Genomic DNA, 24,875 nt, shown 5'->3' with positions numbered 1-24,875 from the left:
TGCCTCGGATATAGTTTAAATAATATATAGAAAATTGAAAACCATCCTGCTTCTGATCCTCTTTTGTTGCAAATCAATTCCATCTGAAACATTAAAAACTCTTGCAATGTCACAAGATATAAATCAGAATGTTAATTGCCCTATTAAGAGCAAATGAAACAGCCTCCAACCATTTTTTCACGCTGGGGGGTGGGAGATGATAATTCATGTGTTAAAAGACCTGGCGGAACACAAAGGCTAATTAATCATTATGCATCTTCAATAACAGCCATAAAGACATTTTGGATGGATGGGCTAGTATGGTTGTATGTTTTCCAGATTATTTTTATCAATCAGTGTTTTATTCAGCCGTCCTCATCAGAGGCTCAAGTCTTGGCAGCACTGAGACATTCTTTCCTTCTGTAGAGGTAATCATGATTCTATTTTCATCAACCGAGAGCCCAGGCATTCTCTCACCGCTCAGACTCCTGATCAGTTCATTCGTGCCAGTGTCAGAGTATCGAGCCAGGAGAACGGGAGCCCTGGCTCAAAATTATATTTCACCTGGGTCTGATGATAATTGATTTCCTGCCTTGCTTTGTGAGGTATGTGCAGTGTAATACACCTCTAATTATCCACCGTTGAAAGCCTCATAACTCGAATCTACTGCAGTGATGCTCAGACAGGATATGTCTCAATGCATTCAAACAAAGTGCTCACTGAACGTGCTTGTTTCTCAGTATTGCATCATTTCTTTTCCTGTTGTTTTGACTTACAGTACCATAGGGTAAGGCTAAACATATCTGATATATAGGTTATTTTTATCTTTTTGTCTATGTTCGATATGAGCAATGGTTTGATTCACTTTGTTTAATCAGAATTAATGTTCATGGCACTATGAAGGATGAGTGAGGGAGTGATATAAGTGAGTGAGAGAGAGAGTTTAGTGCGTGATATTAATGAGTGATTGATATAAGTGAGTGAGTGTGTGTGAGAGAGTTCAGTGAGTAATATAAGTGAGTGAGTGAGTGAGTGAGTGAGTGAGTGAGTGAGTGAGTGAGTGAGTGAGTGAGTGAGTGAGTGAGTGAGTGAGTGAGTGATTGAGTTGAGTGAGTTGAGTGAGTGAATGAGTGTGAGTTCAGTGAGTGAGTGAGTGAGTGAGTGAGTGAGTGAGTGAGTAGAGCGAGAGTTCAGTGAGTGAGTTGAGTGAATGAATGAGTGTGAGTGAGAGTTCAGTGGGTGAGTGAGTGAGTGAGTAGAGTGAGAGTTCAGTGAGTGAATGTAGGTGAGAGCTATGTGAGTGAGTGAGTGAGTGAGTGAGTGAGTGAGTGAGTGAGTGAGTGAGTGAGTGAGTGAGTGAGTGAGTTGAGTGAGTGAATGAGTGTGAGTTCAGTGAGTGAGTGATTGAGTTGAGTGAGTGAGTGAGTGAGTGAGTGAGTGAGTGTGAGTTCAGGTGAGTGAGTGAGTGAGTGAGTGAGTAGAGCGAGAGTTCAGTGAGTGAATGTGAGTTCAGTGAGTGAGTGAGTAGAGCGAGAGTTCAGTGAGTGAATACGAGTTCAGTGATTGAGTTGAGTGAGTGAATGAGTGTGAGTTCAGTGAGTGAGTGATTGAGTTGAGTGAGTTGAGTGAGTGAATGAGTGTGAGTTCGAGTGAGTGAGTGAGTGAGTGAGTGAGTGAGTGAGTGAGTGAGTTGAGTGAGTGAATGAGTGTGAGTTCAGTGAGTGAGTGAGTGAGTGAGTGAGTGAGTGAGTGAGTAGAGCGAGAGTTCAGTGAGTGAATGTGAGTTCATTGAGTGAGTTGAGTGAATGAATGAGTGTGAGTGAGAGTTCAGTGAGTGAGTGAGTGAGTGAGTAGAGTGAGAGTTCAGTGAGTGAATGTGAGTTCAGTGAGTGAGTGAGTAGAGCGAGAGTTCAGTGAGTGAATACGAGTTCAGTGATTGAGTTGAGTGAATGAATGAGTGTGAGTGAGAGTTCAGTGAGTGAGTGAGTGAGTGAGTGAGTGAGTGAGTGAGTAGAGCGAGAGTTCAGTGAGTGAATGTGAGTTCAGTGAGTGAGTTGAGTGAATGAATGAGTGTGAGTGAGAGTTCAGTGAGTGAGTGAGTGAGTGAGTGAGTAGAGTGAGAGTTCAGTGAGTGAATGAGAGTTCAGTGAGTGAGTGAGTAGAGCGAGAGTTCAGTGAGTGAATACGAGTTCAGTGATTGAGTTGAGTGAATGAATGAGTGTGAGTGAGAGTTCAGTGAGTGAGTAGAGTGAGAGTTCAGTGAGTGAATGTAAGTGAGAGCTATGTGAGTGAGTGAGTGAGTGACTGAGTGAGTGATTGTCAAGTGACCTTTCTGCCCAGATTTGAAATCTTGATTCCATCGTTCTTTGAACTGAGTGACGCTGAGAAAATGTTCTTCTTACTGGGAGAAGATGATAGTACAGCTGCACTCGCGGCTAAATATGTGTTAGCTATTCACAACGCCAGAATCAGCTAATTCTCTAGAGAGACCCACTGTATTTATTCATTTATTAGGATAGATTGTGTTTATTTATCTATTTATTTATATTTACTATGCTACATATGACATGATCTATACATATATGTTTTATTTCTTTTATTATTTATATATGTTGATGCTTTGGCAACATTGTGTTACACAGTCATGCTAATAAAGCTCATTTTGAATTGAATTGAATTGAATTGATTGAGTTGAGTGAGTGAGTGAATGAGTGTGAGTTCAGTGAGTGAGTGATTGAGTTGAGTGAGTGAATGAGTGTGAGTTCGAGTGAGTGAGTGAGTGAGTGAGTGAGTGAGTGAGTGAGTGAGTGAGTGAGTGAGTGAGTGAGTGAGTGAGTGAGTGAGTGAGTGAGTGAGTGAGTGAGTTGAGTGAGTGAATGAGTGTGAGTTCAGTGAGTGAGTGAGTGAGTGAGTGAGTAGAGCGAGAGTTCAGTGAGTGAATGTGAGTTCATTGAGTGAGTTGAGTGAATGAATGAGTGTGAGTGAGATTTCATTGAGTGAGTGAGTAGAGTGAGAGTTCAGTGAGTGAATGTAAGTGAGAGCTATGTGAGTGAGTGAGTGAGTGAGTGAGTGAGTGAGTGAGTGAGTGAGTGAGTGAGTGAGTGAGTGAGTGAGTGATTGAGTTGAGTGAGTTGAGTGAGTGAATGAGTGTGAGTTCAGTGAGTGAGTGAGTGAGTGAGTGAGTGAGTGAGTGAGTGAGTGAGTGAGTGAGTGAGTGAGTGAGTAGAGCGAGAGTTCAGTGAGTGAATGTGAGTTCAGTGAGTGAGTTGAGTGAATGAATGAGTGTGAGTGAGAGTTCAGTGGGTGAGTGAGTGAGTGAGTAGAGTGAGAGTTCATTGAGTGAATGTAAGTGAGAGCTATGTGAGTGAGTGAGTGAGCGAGTGAGTGAGTGAGTGAGTGAGTGAGTGAGTGAGTGAGTTGAGTGAGTTGAGTGAGTTGAGTGAGTTGAGTGAGTGAATGAGTGTGAGTTCAGTGAGTGATTGAGTTGAGTGAGTGAGTGAGTGAGTGAGTGTGAGTTCAGGTGAGTGAGTGAGTGAGTGAGTGAGTGAGTGAGTGAGTGAGTGAGTGAGTGAGTAGAGCGAGAGTTCAGTGAGTGAATGTGAGTTCAGTGAGTGAGTTGAGTGAATGAATGAGTGTGAGTGAGAGTTCAGTGAGTGAGTAGACTGAGAGTTCAGTGAGTGAATGTATGTGAGAGTTATGTGAGTGAGTGAGTTGAGGGAGTGAATGAGTGTGAGTTCAGGTGAGTGAGTGAGTTGAGTGAGAGAGAGAGAGAGAGAGAGAGAGAGAGAGAGAGAGAGAGAGAGAGAGAGAGAGAGAGAGTTTAGTGAGTAAGTAGAACTCCAATGTTACTTGACCCTAAATAGAACCACTAAATTGGCCAATTATCTATTAATTAAACAAATTACTAACACAATAGCATATCTAATATAAGATTAGAAAGGAACCTATGGTTTGAATGTTAATTGTCTTTTGGCTTTTCGGACTGCAAACTGAACAGCTCTGTACATTATGCTATGTTATGCGTCACACACACATTATGTAGGAGGTGCTAAACTGCAGTTCTCTGACTTATTTCTGATCGTAACTCTTTTGTCATCATTTAGTATCCATCATATCCCTCACTGTACATAAATTAGATTTACATGCACTGTAACAGAAATACACTCCTTGCCAGTCATTTATCAAAAACACACTGCTGGTACCATGCTTCCCTTCCTCCTCAGCGTTATCACCAGCGTTAGCAAGCAGTTGGTAACTTATTAAAGTCAATCTCTTTTTGGCGTTTGGTTAATTGAGTCTTTCATGTATTGAATAATGCATGATTCTCCTGAGCAGGTTTGATTATCAGCCCCTCTAGAAGCTCAAATTGCTCATCATGTAAAATCACATGCAACAACCCTCTCAGCATCAGATCTAGTCACAGGCGGTGTTTAATAAATTACTGTTTACTGACATTGTCAAAGTTCAGCTCCTGTACCTGATCGATTCGCTGTATCTTAGGGTATATGTTCAGATTAATAGCATAATACTCACTGCATACTGGGCAGTGTACACTTTACTATACACGATTGTTAAAAAGTTTGGGATAGGTAAGAGAAGTCTTTTATGCTCACTAAAGCTGCATTTATTTTATAAATACAAAATACAATAAAAGTGTAATAATTTTATTTTCTTCCTGTGTAAAGCTGAATTTTCATGATGATCATGATGAAATCATGATGATTTAAAGCATCCTTACTGAACCAAAGTCAGCAACTATTAATTATTAATGAATAGTAGCCTAATTAAGTATTTATAGTATTTATAATTAATTACTAATAATTATTAAAATATTAACTTAAACAAAATGAATGGTAGTGTATTATTAAAAATAATATGCAACAATAAACATTTCTAACACTAATATGCTACATTATTGTCACATAACCGTATTACGTCTTACACAATACCTTTTTACATGCATGTTTAATTCTGTGAGTGGCATCCAGTTGTAGTTTAAAAAAATATATATATTTTGCATTTCAAATCCAGTTTAGTATAAAAATGTCTTTAATTTTGACAGTCAAATCAAATGAGTTAGAAACAAGAAAAAAAAACAGGTGATGGTACTTTTTAGCGCAATTTTCCACCGGACAAAATTGCGATTGGTAACTCATGATTTCTGTTCTGTCTGTGCGCACCAATCTTGCACTTCTATCTACTCCTCAACCAGACCACCTAGAGACTTCGGGTTTTCGGCATTATGTTAAGGAAGGTCTAATCTCGGGAACGCACAAAAAAAATCCACGAAAAGATTTACTATCTCTTAGTGTTGTGATCCCATGACGTCAGAAAATTGCGCTAAAACACTCACTGAGTTTTTATTACTTGTTTGTGGTTTATTCATCACACTGGAAATGGAAGGTCAAGTGCAATGCATTGTGGGGTACAGTATGTTGTTCGATATGCTTTGTTGTATACTGAACCCTTTGTTTAATTAAGTTATTAGTAGGGGTCTAACAATATATCGTGTCACAATATAATGCAAAACAAAAATGCAATAATATGTATTGTGGATAGTGACATTATATATTCTAGAGTTTTAGTGACATTAATTTACTATATATATTGTTGAACATAATGTATAATAATGCAATAGGGGAATGTTGCATTCTTAATCCTGATAATGCCAAATGTCTGATGTTACCAGTAAAAAGTGGCCTACATTATATGGCCTATATTTTCAATATATCTCGTCTGTGACAGTGCAAGCATATTCATCTAAAATAATTCTATATTTTCAGCTTCAGAATCATGAATATTTTTATTCTGGTGTCACCATGTGCATTGGGTTACCAGCACCAAGCCTATTCATTTACATCCCCAATGTAATGCCAAATTTAGCATTTTAAACAACAGTACATTTTTTGTTAACCTTTTATCATATGTCTTGGAGTATCGCGATAATATTGTATTGTGATATGTATCGAATCGTGACATGAGGGTATCCTTACACCCATAGTTATTAGTATTATAGAATTCCATGCAAGGTTTCATTGCACACAGTATACATACTATATAAGTACAGTAGTATGCTAGCATGCTATTCCAAAACATATATATGGAGAAAATACAAGTCAAGATATTGACAGCGTAAAGTATGTGACATGCTAGAGCAGGGATGGGCAACTTCGGTCCTGGAGGGCCACTGTCCTACAGAGTTTAGAACCAACCCTAATCAAACACACCTGAACAAGCTAATCAAGGTCCTCAGGATTACTACAAAATTACAGGCAGGTGCTTTTTTCAGGGTTGGAGCTAAACTCTGTTGGACAGTGGCCCTCCAGGACCGAAGTTGCCCATCCCTGTGCTAGAGCTTGTACTGTATATAGTATAAACTTGAATATTCCTTCAGTGTTTTATATGAAACCTGAAAATTAATGATTTTTAGTTTGTTGTTGCATTATTTTATGTATATTTGTATTAGTTTTAGATAGATAGATAGATAGATAGATAGATAGATAGATAGATAGATAGATAGATAGATAGATAGATAGATAGATAGATAGATAGATAGATAGATAGATAGATAGATAGATAGATAGATAGATAGATAGATAGATAGATAGATAGATAGATAGATAGATAGATAGATAGATAGATAGATAGATAGATAGATAGATTTTCCCACTTGCAATAATCTGCACTACCTTCTTAAAATGTTATGTCTTGTTGAAGACTAAAGGATTTTGTGTCTGACAGTTGCATGGAATTACTGAAATATTTTTGGCCCCACTTTTGAGTACACTTGTGCCCAAGAGCATAAATGTTTGTCCATCTTCTGATCTAAATATGTTGTATAAATATATATATATATAAACCCACAAAAAAGATTCACTGTGGTGAATTCTGTGTTCTTTCAGTGGGCACTATTAGACACTAATGTGGGTGGATTGGTCCACCATTCCTTTCTCTCCCCTCAGGCTGGATACGGCCCACAGCTTCACCTCCACTAATCAGAACCCCTCATCATCACGGGCACGGCAGTGTAGTTTCCAGGGAACTGGGTCAAACTGGCTCCGCTCCAACATTCACCACTCCCGGGTCTCCTTAGAGGCACTGCTGACTGGGTTCAAGCTCAAAGCCATAGAAAAATCAATGCAGACCGATCATTTACTCAGATTCCAAAACCCTACCAAACATATTCATCATTTTCCCTTGCCTTTTTACCCTAAATAGTATACTAAGAATTTTTTTGGTCAATATGTCATCAAAATCTGACTCTATTATTCCTGGTCGTATTGTTCAAAATTCATTGGCGCTTGTCATTCAAAAGAAAAATTAATAATTTGGTTCAGTTCTGGAATAACTTTCCTTCCTGAGGTCACTTTTTTTTTGGTAACCAAAAAATGTGCTTCATTTTTTTAATAGATTTTTTTTCTCTTCCTATGTTATTTTAATATTATTGTTACTCCAATGGTTACTTCAATTAAAGTAATTTTTATGTCATGGGTCAGATTCAAAATTTCTTGTGTATTAGTCATAATTATAATTAATTCTAATATAATAAAATATAATAAAAGAAAAACTTTTTTATAACCTTATACGTTAATAATATATATATTGTTTTAATTTTATTCAGTAAAGATACATTAAATTGATCAAAATTTGTATTTCTTTTGAACTTTCTATTGATCAAAGAATCCTTTGATTTCCTTCCATTTCTTATTATTATGAACAATATTGATGATCATAATAAGAAATGTTTCATATTAGAATGATTTCTGAAGGATCATGGGACACTGAAGACTGGAGAGTAAGGATGCTGAAAATTCAGCTTTGCATCACAGGAATAAGTTACATTATATACAGTACACTATTGTGAAAAGCATTTTAAAATACAAAGAAAACTAATTTTAAATTGTAATAATATTTTATAATATCACCGTTTTTTTTATTTTAAATAAAATAAATGCAGCCTTGGTGAGCATAAGCACTATGTACACCTGTCTTTTTGTGTAGGCTGTCCCCCACGATAGAATCTTCATCCTCTATGACAAAAAGTTTTCCGGCGTTGTTTCAGGAGGGCAGTAATCCTCCACAGTTCACTGCATAATTGCATTTAGATCTGATGTCAGTCTGGAATGGATCGCTCCCTATAGTGTACATCAGTTGTTTTCGATCCTGGTCCCGAGGACCACCGCTCCGCACTTTCTGTATATCTCTCTTTTCTGACACACTCAGTTCAGTTCACAAAGCTCTCTTCTAAGGTGTGTTCCAATTGACAGCAACCCTACGTAGTGTTCACTGTTCCCTACTCTGTTGAAGTGGACTTCGCTGACAATAATCGCTCATTTGGAACTCCATACACCATTATCAAAGAAAGGCAATGACGGGGTCACGCATATTATGTTATAACATAAATATTGTAATTTACTTTAAAATGTCATTAATACCCTGTGAAGTTCACTTTGCAGTCCACTTGGTCGACTGGAACGCACCTCAAATGAGCTGATGATCTAAATCAGGTTTGTTAAGGGGGAAACACAAAATGTGCCGGACATCAACCAATCAATTTTCAATGGAATTAAGTCTTGGCCTGTATGTTTCACTCAGAAATGCTTCACATAACTTTAGTAAAATGGGATTTGCATTGTTTTACTTTGACGTTAATGGGTGACTGCAAATTAAATGTAAAGTCTATTTAGAAAAAAGCAAAGGTTAAATTTGGACTGTTCTGGCCAAGAAAAATAAGGCAAATTCTAATCTGAAACAGGGTCAGACCATGAGGAGTATATATCATTGTTTGTTATACTATATGTCCAAGAGCTGTAGGGATTTGCTTCCTGACTGGAATAAATGAATCATCTAATGGAGGGAGTTTTGGCACAGTGATGATAATTGCCTGTTCCCACACATTAATCTGCACTTAATCTAGGCTAATCTCAAGCCAGAGGCCTTTATACTGGAGCTGCTCACATGATTCACGAATCTCTTGTACATACATTAAATAAAGGACTGGGAGATAGGAAACATCCAGTTGGAGTCTATAGAAAAATTATTAGTTGGATTGCATAGACAAATAATAGAGATTTGTTTAAATCTGTAAACCTATAAGTATGAGCTATAGTAGTTGATGCTTACCTTAGTAAACACCTCTAACTATTATAAAACAATCTGTCGATTAAACTGATATTTGTTAAAATGGATTTTCCTTTTTGGTGAATATGACCACACTAATTACAAGCAAAATGCCTGCAACCGTTCGGTAACTGTTGTTCCTTGACTTTCCTAATTTCATGTCTCCCTCCCTGTGTGTTCCACTTATCGCTACCATCAAACCGGTTTCTCAGAGATCCCATTAAAATCTTGCCTTTGATCTGCAGGTCCTTCACTCTGTCTTTATGTGATCTCTTAAGACCCCTTTATTAAAAAAAACACATCTCTCCTGATCTCTATTTGAATTCTTTTCATTTGAATTTAAATGGATAGTTCACCCCAAAATGTAAATTTGTAAAAGTCATCATTTACTCACCCTCATGTTGATCCAAACCTGTTTGACTTGCTTTCTTCTGTGGAACACAAAAGAAAATTATTTGAAAAGTATCTCAGTGTTTTTTTCATCCCGTACAATAAAAGTGAATGGGGCCCAATGTTGTTTTGGCAAAAAAAAAGAAAAAAAACTGACATGAGAGTGAGTAAATGATGAAAGAACTTTAATTTTGGGAGTGAAATATCCATTTAAAGATGCCATATTATGCGCTTTTACAAAGTCTTGATTTTGTCATTGCGTCTACTAGACAAGATTTTCATGTTTGAATGTTCAACAGCATGACATTGATGCAGCACCTCTCTTCCCAGTCTGTCAGTAACACTCTGTTTAGTTCCTGTCTCTATGAAGCCCCTCCTTCCAGAAAGCACAATGTGCTCTGATTGGTCGGCTTGGCCAGTGTGTAGTGATTGGGCAATGGCTTTGAGCGTGTTTCGGAAATGTCACGCCCCTTGCCATAACCGTGTAAGACTACAATGGAGGCGTTTCAGGGAGTTCAGAAACAGTTGCTGATATACAGAATAACTCCCTTTGGAGTGACTTTGAGCTTTGTAACTTTGCAGACCATTTTCATCTTTTAAAAAAACAGCAACATTACACACTAAAGTAAGTTGAAAATGTCAAAAAGCATAATAGGCCCTCTTTAAATTTAACAGGCAGAATTTGTGAGTCCACTATATAATGAACAAATCTGTAAATGAGTTGTGACTCTGTTTGCTTTGAGTTTGAGCATTGCCAGATCCGGGCAAATATTGAGATGTGCCCCCTGCTTCTGCAGATATCTGACGTGTGCTCAGTATTCACGGGGTCGCTCTCCGTTTCCCTTGCCCCTCTCATTCCTAGCGGGCAACTTTCTGTGAGCCCCCTGTGCTTTACTTCCCCGCCCCGTCTCACTTCAGCTGCTATCTGTCTGCTCCACAGACACAGGATAAATGTGTGCCGTTGAAAAGTCTCTAAACCTGTTAGAAGCAAAACATGTGGGTGGGATGATAATAACATCTTACAGTACAAGTGAAGTTAATTTAATTTGCAAAATAAAATATAAAATATACTTTCCTCTAACATTCAGTTACTGCTATATTTTCATCCAGTGTTACTGTTCACCCTGTTTGTCTTTTGTATTTGTAATTTATTATATAGTATTGATTTTTTTAAATGTTATTTTACTTTCTAGCGAGGTCCTGTCAAAGTACGTTTAGAATTAACTCAAACTAACTCTAAATTAACTAAATTAACTCTAAAGTTTGCGGTCGGTTAAAACTGTAATTTTGTGAAATGTTTTTACAATTTGAATATATTTTAATATCTTTTTTAATTAATTTGTTTTTTAAATTTATTTCTGTAATGCAAACCTGAAGTTTCAGCATCATTACTCCAGTCTTCCGTGTCACATGATCCTTCAGAAATCATTCGAATATGATGATTCGCATCTCAAGAAACATTTCTTATTATAATCAATGTTGAAAACAGTTGTGCTGCTTAATATTTCTGTGGAAACTGTGATACATTTTTCAGGATTGTTGGATGAATAGGAGGTTCAAAAGAACAATATTTATTTGAAATAGAAATCTTTTGTAACATTATAAATGTCTTTACTGTCACTTTTGATCAATTTAATGCATCCTTGCTGAATAAAAGTATTGATTTATTTAAAATATAAAAATCTCACGACCTCAAACTTTGCCTTTGTCTCACACGGGAGGAAGAGGATTTGGAATAGTAAATTCTTATAGTACCATTAATAACTCAGTTTCAGTGTGTTTTGTAATAACTCTTAAAATGTTACGAGTTGGATGGTGAGTGTAAAAATGTCCTCTGTGCTTTCATCTGAATGAAATACAATTTTTTGCACACTTTGAATGAGCTACCACTAAGCAGGACATGTAGTTGATGGCCACGCATGTCTTTTTTTCTTTCTATATCATCTATATTCTTCATCTTCATTGATATATCTTCTTCATTTCTGTTTTCCTGTCCCCAGACGCCCGGTCCTGCTCAGCGGGGGAGTTCCAGTGTCGTAACCGTAAATGTTTAGCGCCGGTCTATGTGTGTGACGGCGACGACGACTGTGGAGACGGCAGCGATGAGGAGAAGTGCTCTCCACCCACCTGTGGGCCGCACGAGTTTCGCTGCAACAGCTCCGAGTGTGTGCCTCAGCCTTGGACCTGCGACGGAGACCCCGACTGCTCTGACGGTTCTGATGAGTGGGCGGTGCGATGCGGGGGCGGGTCCGGTCGACCGGCTCCTCCACCCGCCCGGAGACTGCAATGCAGTGCTGGAGAATTTCGTTGCGGCAGTGGGGAGTGCGTGAGACTGACCTGGAGGTGCGACAGGGACCCAGACTGCAAGGACAAGTCGGATGAGGTGGACTGCCGTGAGTGTGCACCGTCACTTCTTCCTGTAGGATCTCACTGTACAACTTAATGGCTCCCTTAATTTGACTCTCATGTTTAAATTATGTCAGCTTGTGTTTTGGTTGGGATTCATTTCAGCAAATTGATTGGTTCAGACAGTTTACTTTAGGGAATTGGTTCATTCAACCATTCATTCTAACCCTTTTTGACATAGATGTGCATCTTTCCCTCAGACTAATTTTTTACCTAGTGAACTTGTTGGATGCAGCATTGATATACAAAAAACAAACACTCCACAGTGTGCATAAAGGTGCTCGGGCATCACCACCACATTTATGGAAGAATCCACACGACCCCAACAATGTTTCTGAAGGGCACGTCGCACTGACATGCTCCGATGGGAATTAAATTCCCTCAGATAGTGTGAGGTTTCGCCAAAGATGGAAAGCGAAAGTTCACAGTAGATAATTTTTTCTGACTGCCTGCCATTTATTAGCAATTCCACCCACACAATGACAAGTCTTATTGTGGAAGCCATTATTGCCACGTGAGTCAAAGCATTTGGTGGGGAGACAGGCAGCACACACATTTTCATGCACATTTGCTGTATATTAGCCAAGCGTTTGTGCATTTATGTAGAGTACGGTATGTTTCTAATTTTACAGTGCACTTAACACATGGAAAGCGGGTGATGCTCATGGATGTAGCACAACCTATACAGCATTTCATTTTGTGCCACATCATTATGCGTAAAAAAGGATTTGGCATACAGCTACAGTGAAGGCATGTATAGTACACTGCCTTTGATATTACACAGTTTGTGTAAAGAAAATGTTATAATTTAATCAAATAGAGAAAAACCTTCTGATTCTCACGCATCAGGCAAGCGTGATTGAGCTTTTATTTACCATAAATTAAATCTGTTGATCATACAAAATAATTGCGTCTCTTTAGAAGGCTTGGATTAAACCACTTGATTCATATGGTTTTCTAAATATCTTAGTGTGTTGAAGATGAAATAAGTTTTAGGGGTTTAGAAGAATAGCCCTTGAAATAACCCTTTAAGTATGTTCATTAAATTCACTAATTGATTTTTTTTTTTCAATTAATAATTCAGTTTTATTAGTTCTACCGAGATATCAGATATTAGGATCATTAAATATTTGCTTGGTTATCACTAAAGTTGACTAACTTGTTTTAGATCTTTGATATAAACCTATTCCTTTGTAGTAACCTTCATAGAAATCAAAAACCAAAATCTCATATCACAGTGATTTGAATAACACGGAAACATATGTTACATAACCATGTAGTCATTCACATTTTTTGATAAACCAAAGAAGTGTTTTGTTTTTTCTTTTGGATATTTTAGTTTTTCGTTGGATTTTATGTATACTGATTTGATGTCCACAAACCAAAAGGTTGTGATTATTCATAGGAAATGAAGTATGGCATCAGTACAGAAACAGCTGCATCACATTCATTTTCAAAACTCAATCAAGTGATACATGATTCATTTGGTTGGACAAGTCACATATCTGAAGCCGTTTAATTTTCTAAATTAATGCATTTCTACCGCCTGGCCCTAGTTATGGTATCGCACAAGATGGTATGTTCACAATTTAATTTCATATATACCAGCAATGACTTTGATGTGCATCAGAAATCAGATTTGTCAAAATTCTGTCACATCATCTCCGCATCACATCATTCCCTCAAAGCTTGGAAAATTCAAATGTCACATCTCCGCTGTCGTGCTCGTTCCCCAGGCAACTCTGACAGAATGGAGCTTCCTCAAGGTGTTTGTTATCTGACATAGCAGGAGAGCGTCTTTGGTAAACAACAAGATCCCAGGAGTCATGGGAGAGAGACAAGGTGCCCAGGAGAGGGCCTGATTTTAATTACGATACATTCTCGTTCTCTGAGGTTGACTTCATGGGCCGGATAAGTTCACCGAGTGCTTGTTTTAAACATGCTTCCTCTTTCTTCATTCCCACTGTCAGGTAACATCCAGGTCAATTACGATGTCACTTTGCCCAGGCCGGAGGGAAAACGGGCAAGCAGAGGTTGCTAGGCAACTTGAGCGCATGTCCTTGAGCATCTTAAAGCCCTTGAAACATAGGGAGGGTACATCTACCACAGACTGCTCTATAATCACATTAATCCCTTGTTCTTATGCAGAGTTTCAGGGGGTTTTACTTTGAACTTCATAATGGGCAATATGGTTTGTGTACTCAGATGTGTTTGCATAATTAAGCCTCTGTAATTCAAAAGCAGCTCTCCAGAAACACTCACTAAAGAGGAACGCTTTAGTATTAGATTATGTTTTTAAAGATTTTCTTGGACTTTGAAAGTGCCTTTAAACTGTCATGCCCACCACGCAAACTTTTAAATCAGGTCGGATTTGTCCCAAATCTTACTGCGAACAGCTTCATGTTGCCTATTGAAAATGTTCTGTGGAGTGTTGTGCCTGTGTGTTTGGGCTTCGTATAAATGCACACACACACACACACACACACACACACGTTGGGTTTCCATGATTTATGGGGACTTTCCATAGACATAATGATTTTAATACTGTACGAACTGTATGTTCTATTCTTTAACCTTAATAGGGCTGGGCAAAATTCACTTTTATAAGTATAAATGTGTGTCCACAGTGTGTGTGGGAATCAGCCAATAATGGTAAAAATCCACCCACTCCTTTTTTTATAATCCTCATAAATCATGACCAGTCTCTCTGAACAAGCGGTTCCAGATTTCCCCCTATTCTTACGTAAGCTCCGCCCATGACTGGGTGACGATCTGCCCTATTAGCATAGACCCCACCCTGAGTGAGCCGCAGCAGTCCGCCATTTCTGTTTCCTCCCTGTAGCAGCTTCAGATATACGTCTGCGCCAAAAAACATTACAAATGTTATTGGATGTACCAACGTCTCCATAGACTCCCGGCATCTCAGCCACTGAGGATTGATCACTGTGGTTGAATTTCATTTATGAAGGGAATGTGTTGAAGAAAGTCATTGAAGTGTTATATATTTGCACAAATCATTTTACGCCAGGCTGCTTCACAAACGAGGGTCACAAAGTTGTTTCTGAAAGATTTTTAGATTAACATGATGGTTCTAGGAGTCGTTGAGATGAATCATCTTAACCCAACAACAACTATATACATTTATCCACTAACCATTCAGAAACGTTCAGTTGCATTCTAAAAGTTGTAACTTCTTCCTGAGTCTCTCAACCAGTGTCTGACTCCTGTTCGAACACACAAGGCCGTCACTTTCTGGCATTTTGGCTGTGTGAGATTCTGCAGTTTTGTTGTGACCAAAGAACAAGCTGTAAAGGCTCCGCCCTCTTCTGGAAAGGGGGCCCGGAGCAGCAGCTCACTTGCATTTAAAGGGACACACACACACAAAAAATATATATATTGCTCACCCCCAAATAGGGGGGACACACACAGACACATTCTGGGGACAGACTTATATTACATTTTGTGAAAATGGCATAATAGGTCCCCTTTAAACCTACTCTTAAACACAACCTATCTCAGAAAACTTTCTGTATTCTTACATATTCAAAAAAAATATATGTATTTAGTATGATTTATAAGCTGTTTTCCTCATGGGGTCCAAAAATATAACCACAAGATAAAAAAATTCTGGTATTACTATCCTTGAGGGAAAATGTTGTCCCCATACCTCAATCACACACACATACTGATTGATAGATACTGTAAATGTGTAAGAATGAGTGAACTATATCAGTATTTTGTGAAAAGACTTTAAAGGGTGATTCTGGAGGTTTTCAGAGGGAGAAGTGTGACTATGCTAGTGACATGCATGTACTTTAAGTGATCGAATAAAAAATGGGTTGGATGTGTATATAAAATGTTTATAATTTTTTTTACAGAGTCACAGACTACATTTGTATTCATAAGGGTTTTACCAATTATGAAGCTCCAAAGCATGTTCTGTAAAGATAAAACCCATGAAGGTCTGTTTGGAATCTATGTGTCTGGGATTGGCTGACGTTTGTGCTCATCTGCAGCTCTGCTCACATGCCGACCTGATGAGTTCCAGTGCGGAGACGGATCCTGCATCCACGGCATCAAACAGTGCAACAAAATACACGACTGCCTCGACAAAAGCGATGAGGCTGGCTGTGTCAATGGTACGTCTTGGTGTGTGTGTGTGTGTATGTGTCCTTTCCACAGATCTTTTGTGCTGCTTATTCAGCGGGGTGAAATGTTTCCCAGAGATCAAATTGGTTCCGCCCTTTAATTCGACACCCTTCAAAGTTTAATGAGTGCAGACCTGTCTCCCCATAGCAGAAGCGTGTCCTGCTCAAAGAGGGCTGTGTCTAAGCGGTAATAAGCTTTCATGTGTGGAAATAAATTGGCCAATCCTTTTGAAAATGGCTTTTATTCGGAAGACGTGCAGAGTCTTCACCTAAATGACCCACGTCTTTTAAAACGCCAGTTTATATTTGTGCACTGAGGACTTCTGAGTTTTTATGCTTAAGTGAGAGGAAACAAAACAAAATTGAAATCAACTTAACAAATAACCTGCCATCTGTTCTGTAAGCATCTTGTCTTTTTTTCCCCATCATGCTATAGCCACAAAGTGTGAAGGACCTCTGAAGTTCCTCTGCAGGAATGGGGAATGCATTGACGGCAGCAAGGTGTGTGACAACGTGAAGGACTGCAAGGATTGGTCGGACGAACCCAAGAAGGAGTGCAGTAAGAAACCTATTTGTTGACATATAGAACAAAGAGCTGTAAAATGAATGTGGATAGTTTATTTGGTCTTGGAAGAATTTGATTACAAATATTTGAGTTCATACTGAAACCTCTGACTTTTGATTGTACATTTGAGACACTTTTAAGTTTTACAATCGTTCTTGAGGTTTGTGTGTCAAGTGTTGAGGGCTACTGTATGTACAACCTTCTAAAATTATTTCTCAGATATCTTTGTTTTGTAAGCTGATTGCACCTTCAGAAACAATGATTGCATAGTTCACTTCACATATTAATTGTTCTATAAAACTATATACACTGACAAGCCAAAACATTATGACCATTCACAGGTGAAGCTGATATTGTTGATCATCGCCTAACAAGGTCACATATTAAGGTCTGAGTTGGTTAGATTATAAGCAAAATCTGAGCGACTTTGACAAGGGCCAAATTGTTACGACCAAGCAACTGGGTCAGAGTATCTCTGAAACGGCAAGACTCAGCAGTGGTGAGAATTTACCAACAGTGGTCCGAGGAGGGACAAACCACAAACCGGCGACAGAGTGTTGGGCGCCCAAGGCTCATCGATGCACGAGGGCAACAAAGGCTATCCCGCGACTGGTCAGAGCCAACAGAAGGTCTACTGTGGCACAAGTCACACAAAATTTTAATGATGTTAATGGGAGGAATGCATCACAACATACTCTGTTACGTATAAAGTTGCATAGCCGTAGACCAATCAGAGTGCCAATGCCGCCGCCAAAAGTGCCTACAACGGGATTGCAAGGATGGATGTTGGAACTGGATTTTAGAGCAGTGGAAGAAGGTCGTCTGGTCCGATGAGTCTCTTTTTCTTTTACATCACATGGATGGCCACATGAGTGTGTGTCATTTACCTGGGGAAGAGATGGGACCAGGATGGACTGTGGGATGATGACAACCCGGTGGAGGGAGTCTGACGCTCTGGGCAATGTTCTGCTGGGACCGGCCATTCATGAGGACGTAAATTTGACACGTGCCACCTACCTAAACATTGTTGCAGACCAGGTACAGCCCTTCATGACAGTGTTGTTCCCTGGTGGAAGTGGCCTCTTTCAGCTGGATAATGCAGCCTGACACACTGCACACATTGTTCAGGGATGGTTTGAGGAACAGGATGAAGAGTTCAAGGTGATTTCCCTGATCTCAGTTAAACTGAGCATCTGTTGACCAACAAGTTCAATCCACTGCAGCACCACCTCACAACCCACTGGAGTTGAAGGATGTGCTGCTAACGTCTTGGTCCCAGATACCACAGGACATCTTCAGGGCTCTTAAAGTGCTGTTTTGGCAGCAAGCTGAGATCTAACAGCACATTCACGAGTTCACACTTACAAATATTTAGACAGAATAAAAGGTATGCGTATTTGGCATGCTGTCCGAGGGTAGGGCTCCGAGCTCTGTATTTTGGCCCGATCCCAGAGTGCTCCCCCCGTATCTCTGATTAGGATAGTAAGCAGGCGAGTGTGAGGAGTGTAGGATGCAGAAAACTATCAATGAACATTGGTCGGCTCTGTATATATATAGGCCTAATTTCTTGCTGATTTGTTAGGCAATTTGAACGTGTTCCTCCCGAACTTTGTTAATTAAACATAATTTAGTCAAATGGTAATAATGTTTTGGCTCGTTACTGTATATGGCAAATGATAGATCAGTTTATTGTCTTACCAAGTGAAAACAAGAACTCTGTAGTTGCCTTAAATTGGCTGAATGAGGCATTTAGTGAACGAACAAATTCAAACTGGAAAACAAAACAAAGGTTAGTTAGCACATTTTTCAAGACAAATATTTGTCAGAACCTAAAAATCTGAATGCATCAGGTTGCATTGAATTTTTAAGCTTTCTCAACAATTACATTTTTACAGTTTATAAACTTATAACAGGCATTGACTAAAAACCACAAATATCTCTTTGAATTTTTGGAATCAAACGTCTTTATTTTCTTTCTAACTGATCTTCTGTCTGTACCACTAGCAAACATCTCTTTTATTATTGCTCATACTTATCATAGGGATATCATTAATCATAGGGATGATACGTCAAATCATTCTGTTTACTGAGGTAAAATATGCAGATCATTCTGTTTATTTGCAACTTCACAGCAACATGCTAAAAAAGCCCAAACCCAAATGGGTTACCCAGGATGCTGCTGAAGAACTGTTGAAAGTGTTTCGTAATTTATACAGCTGTTCAACGAGGGAAGAGAAAACAGGATTTTTTTTATATTTATTCTCACACTCATATATCCCCAGCACTATCTGGGGCAGAGCTGATGTATCACCATCTTCCTCTGATGAATAGAAGAAAAGCCTCCCATAGTCTCAAAGAATTCATTAGCATCAAAGAGGAATGATGGCCCGTTGTGGCTGTTCTAGAGACGTGTGTGTGTGTGTGTGTGTGTGTGTGTGTGTGTGTGTGTGTGTGTGTGTGTGTGTGTGTGTGTCTCCTCTTCAAACCTGCACCCTTATCCTCCTCCCATAAATGCCACCTTCACCCATGTGCCACAATAATCGCAGTCTCCAGAGAAAGAGCTCATAACTCTGTCTTAATGGCCTCTGTGTCGTCTTCTTTAATCCAGAAGCCTCTGCTGCTCAACTGGCATATGGCTGGCTCCAAGCGACATTGCCTTGCCCTAAATTGTTCACTTCCATGTATTTTGTCAGGATGCCAGCACCTACTAATGAACTCAGAGCTAGAGAGAACACCTGGTTGAAGAAAGGGAAAGCACATTGTTGCTCGTTTCTGGCCCACATAGCCGTCTCCATTTTGCCTCATTAAATTTTTGTCCACAGAGTACTCAATATGTTCATTCAAGCTCTCAGACACAATATGTTCCTGGGATTCAACTGCAAATATTGCAACACTAGCTTCCACAGACTGAGTGATGAGATGAGTCAGAGCCTGAAAGTTTCAACACCGTCTTAATGCTCTCTCTGTAAAGTCACCCGCACTCATGTGTGTTTTTAAAACGGACCCTTGAGAATGTAGACGAGGCATGAAGCTGGTAATTGTGCTGGATGTATTCACTTTTATACTGCCACTCTCACTCACACACAGATTGCTGGATGAAAGAAAAAAAACTTATGACTTATGACTAATAATATGTTTGATTTTTGATCATGTTTCTAGAGTCAGGTTTTCCACTAGCCTAATGAAACCCCAATGGTATTAAACAAGTGGAACAAATTGAAGTGATATAAACATTATTCCTAGCAATATGGAAATGTGTTTAAGTTATATTACTACACATACTTAGCACTAGTTATTATTACTAACAGCATGCCTGTTACAAAAAAAAAAAAAAACGAAATTGTTATTATAACATGGTATATTAACATTGCACTGCATACAAGTTAAATTTGTTTTCAAATGGCTTGTATTTTTTGCATTCAATTAAATGAAATCATCATGTGGTAAATCATCTCATATCATCATCATATCATCTCAATCATCATCATATATTATACTTTAAAAAATATGTACTTAAGTGCAAACTACATTTTATGTTTTCTGACACTCTGACACTAATTGAATGTTAATTGCAATTAAATTAAAAAAAGCATTTTAAATGTAAATTTATATTAAATGCAATTAACTGAACTTTAGAGTGTTTTTTTCTACCCGCTTAAGTAGGATTTAATTACATCTTTATGTGAATTCATAATTATTTTGTCTTTGAAATAATGATAAAAGTATACTCTCGAATTTATGGGAAACTGAAATATACTTTGATGTCATTTGTTGAAACTTGTATATTATGTATTTAAAATCTCTAATTCCACATGTGTAATACTAATGATGAAGTTGCAATTTAGTACATAGTAACTATAAATGTAATATCGAATGACACAGTTCAAATTATTATTCAAGCACTTTACATGTATTTTAGTATGTTAGTCGACATAAAAATAAGTGTAAAAAAGCATGGTGACAGATTATTAATACATAATGACTTAAAGTGTACTTTGAATGACAACTTTCAATTTGACATTATTACAAATTGCACTTTTCAAAAGTGTTAAGAAACATTAATGAAAAGTGTACTCTTTTTTAAGTAGACTTAAGTAGCGTTTTATTTAATATTATCTGCAAGTACAGTTTTTTATACTTTTTAATTTATTTAAGTACACTACAATTGCTAATTCAGTACAATTAAGCATACTTTATTTTTACAGGTGATAGGTTTTTATGCTTAATTTTTTTAACAAATTTTTTGCTTTTTATTGTGCATTAAATTGACATTTGTGTTGTCCAAAATGTCACTTTATCTAGGGTGTTTACAAACTTACATTTTACCCCATCCCTTCTCTGTTTCATAGGTTTGAATGAATGTTTGCTAAACAACGGAGGCTGCTCACACATCTGTGTGGATCGTCCCATTGGATACGAGTGCCAGTGTCCTGTTGGCTATAAGCTCCTGGACAAGAGGACATGTGGAGGTCAGGCCTGACTCAATGATGAGATGACTTTGACAGTAAAAGTAAAGCTGATATAATAGACTACTGCACTCATAGTTGCACTAATCATTTTCAAATATTACAACTCGCTAGTGCCAAGTTATGTATGTTTCAGTGTGCTGACGCCACTTAAAATAAGTTTCCACACGAAGATTTTAAAATCTGCTTTCCGAGACAGGAGAAGAGATGTTCTGATGTTTACTATGTACAGAACTTGAAGTTTAAATCCAAAAAAAGCTAATCTGAGAAAGCTTTTGCTGGTACAGTGAACATACAAAATTATTTCACCACAGGGTTAGTGTCAGTGTTGCAAACTAGTCCCTGCAGTGTGTGCAAGACCTGATGAATATCAGAACAAACTATTATTTATTTGTATAAAATGTCTATTCACTATTCTGTGTCATAACATCCTCCTTTGTACCATACAGTGTAGCCATGATATTCACCTGTCTTGAGTGAGTGATCATGCCTGCAGTGTATCTGTTTACTCTGCAGATATTGATGAGTGTGAGAACCCTGATGCCTGCAGTCAGATCTGCATCAACCTGAAAGGGGATTTCAAGTGTGAATGTCACCCTGGGTATGAGATGGACCCCGTAAGCAAGACCTGTAAAGCTGAGGGTAAGATATATACTATAAAAGCAGATGGTTTAATAAAAGCCTAAATTAAGTCAGTTCATCATATAAAGCGATCGTGTCTCTTCTTAAATTTGGACTAAACCGCTCAGTTATGGATTAGTTTTACAATCTCTTCATGAACTTTTTGAAGCGTCAAAGTGGTAGTTGCGTAAACTGTCAATGGAGGGACAGAAATCTCTCCAAATTTATAAAAAATATGAAGATTAACAAAAGTCTTATAGGTTTGGAATGACATGAGGATGAGTAATTGATACAAATTCCCCTTTAATACAAATGTGACGGTAAAGACATTTATAATGTTACAAAAAATATCATTTTTCCAAAAAATGCTGTTCTTCCTGTTCATCAAAGAATCCTGAAAAAAAATTATCACGGTTTCCACAAAAAAATTAAGCAGAACAACTGTTTTCGACTTCTATAATAATAAGAAATGTTTCTTGAGCACCAAATCACTAAACATATTTTAATGATTTCTGAGGGATCATGTGACACTGAAGACTAGATTAATGATGCTGAAAATTCATCCTTACCATCACAGGAATAAATTATAGTAATATTTCACAGTTTTTACTGTATTTCTTGGTCAAATAAATGCAGCCTTGGTGAGCTTAAGAGTATAATTTGTGTAATACACAGTATGTAGAATAAATGAATATACAAATGCATGATATATATTACATATTATGTATACAGATGTATTTAATTTTTAAAAATAAACTTTGAATTGCCATCAATGGAGAAAGAAGCTATTTGCAGCCCAACATTGACGCTTTACACTGACCCATTTCAGCTGGTCATCTTACATTAGATCACAATGTAGGATTTGCGTTCTTTAAATCATTTATTAATATTTGCCAGCACGTTTCATTCAGCTACTGCAGACAGTCCAATTAGATCTTATCACATGACTGACTGCTACTTCCTGTGCCCTCTACGGCTCATCAGCCTTCAAGTAGAAGACACAGACCTGGGGCGCTCTGACATACAGTGTGTGTGTGATGTAGAGATCTAGCTGAAGAAATGCAATGCTTAACAGTTTTTAAGAGGGATAAAGATAAGTGAATCCCATTGCTTCTCTTTCTGTGACTGGAGTTATTATAATCTTTATGTATTGCTCTCAGTCTACAGTATATGTAAATGTTAAAGATGTCATTCTTTCTGTAAATGGCTTTGTGTATTTGTTATCGTTAGCAGACACTGCTTATGCTGACTGTTACTTATGAATCATTGTGTTAATTTAACGTAGTTCTACGGGAATATTCTGGGTTGCATACAGGTTAAATTACATCAGCCGTATCTGTGACATGCTCCTGATTACCTCTCTAATAGTTTCGAACGATTTCAGGTTCGAGCAACATCTGAAGCACCTCAGCAAAATATTGTTTTTTCAAATAATTTTTATTTGAGTTGTGAATATGAGTTTATAGTCGAAATTAAATGAGATGAGATGAAAAGACAGTGTAAATAAATTGCAAGATACATCTTTCTAGTCAGTTTTCATTAAAGATCATTAAATGTTACCTTAATTTTTATGCATCCTAATGATTGTGAAAATTATGTCAAGTTGCAAGACAGATTATATATCAGGGTGTCCGCGCGGTAGTAAAAGGTAGTAAAAAGAATCTACCAAAATTAAGGCCCTTGAAAGGTAGTAAAAGGTAACAAACGCAATTTGACTTGGTAGTAAATTTTTCATCACCACCTCAATATATGAGTTTCCATTTTTCGATATATTTTTGAAATGCGATATGGAATTAGACCATATCGCATATGTCGATATAGTTCAAACGCGCTGTGATCCTTGCTCCCCGCGCCCCCGCTTCTCCGCCCCTCCTTTTCCACTCTGCGTGCGTGTTTAGAGCGTTATGTTATGAGAGGCGAATCATGAATACTTCAGAAAACCCAGCACAATAGGAACTACCAGGCAGTGACATAAGTGTACGCTGAAATTAAGTCTTTCACCTCAGAAAAACGGACTTTCTTGTCCTGTCAGCCGTTATCCTGTTCTCGGAGCGCACACTCAATTACACGCGCAAATGCGGCGGCGCGCGCTGTGTATCGCCTCACTGTATATAAAGTGCAAAAGAAACTACGAGCATGCAACGCCGTTACGTTGTAAATTACACGAATTAAAAGTAATGCAGGTATGATTTTCATTCTATTCACCAGGAGCAGTTTCCATGTTTCATTAACAGATATTGTTAATATTGTGTATTCACCATGGTAACTGTCGTTTCCATATTAACCCCAAAATGACAATTTATTTTTCTGTGTTATTTTTTATATTTTTAAATGACTGTAGTGGCTCATACCAACATTGTATTAACAAAAACTAGTTTGGGACTGCTATTTAATAGCTTTAGCATAGCCATAGGCCTAATATTTATTTATTAGTACTAGTCTTTACTATTAGTCATATTCTTACAATTTATGTTAAGTAAAGGGGGAGTACTTGTGTGTGTGTTAACAAATTTTGAGTAAACGTGTTATAATTTGCCTATATATATATATATATATATATAGGCAAATTATAACATGTTTACATAACATTTGTTTATATATATTTAATGTAAACTTTAATAATCATAATTAATAAATCACAATTACAATTCCAAGGGAATAATCAGCAATTATGATTTTTGTCATAATCGTGCAGCCCAAAGGTGAAGAAACCTGTTTATTATTTATTCATTTGATTTTGCAACTGTTCACTAAAATAGCCGGTTTCAGTTAAACTACTTGTGACAGGTCATATTTGGCTTTGACTTTGACTGAACATTTGCTCTCAGTTTGCGGAAACAATATTGGGATATATATCGTATATCGATATTCAGCCTAAATATATCGGGATATGACTTTTGGTCCATATTGCCCAGCTCTAAAGGTCAGCTGTCGTCGCACCACCTCAGCAGCAAACCAGTGCCACCAGCACCACCACGGCAGTGATAGCCAGACAGCAGACCTCAGGGCTGAGGTTCTCTGGTGCCTGAACATCGCAGCCAACCATCATTCATATAATTCGAATGAGGGCATTGGGGAATCGTTCGAAAACATGTTCACTGACTCCGATATAGCCAAAAGTTTTGCGTGTGGCAAGGATAAAACTATGTATGATGGGTGTGACAGTGTCACACTTATACC

At 37.9% G+C, this 24,875-nt stretch overlaps 1 protein-coding gene across 1 annotated transcript in view; it reads left to right on the top strand.

Moving 5' to 3' along the window:
* Nucleotides 1-24,875, top strand: part of LOC308696073 (low-density lipoprotein receptor-related protein 8-like) — a gene marked incomplete at both ends in the record, with an annotated part of 85,761 nt that overhangs the window by 45,762 nt on the left and 15,124 nt on the right. The window contains 5 exons of the mRNA XM_081374441.1: nucleotides 11,490-11,882; nucleotides 15,912-16,034; nucleotides 16,480-16,602; nucleotides 20,958-21,077; nucleotides 21,591-21,716. Of these exons, the coding sequence (XP_081230567.1) occupies nucleotides 11,490-11,882; nucleotides 15,912-16,034; nucleotides 16,480-16,602; nucleotides 20,958-21,077; nucleotides 21,591-21,716 (885 nt within the window). The remainder of the gene's footprint in view (nucleotides 1-11,489; nucleotides 11,883-15,911; nucleotides 16,035-16,479; nucleotides 16,603-20,957; nucleotides 21,078-21,590; nucleotides 21,717-24,875) is intronic.

The sequence above is a fragment of the Scardinius erythrophthalmus genome (genome assembly GCF_964197995.2).
Source record: "Scardinius erythrophthalmus genome assembly, chromosome: 9".
Lineage (NCBI taxonomy): Eukaryota > Metazoa > Chordata > Actinopteri > Cypriniformes > Leuciscidae > Scardinius > Scardinius erythrophthalmus.
This window is presented reverse-complemented; position numbering and strand designations above follow the sequence as displayed.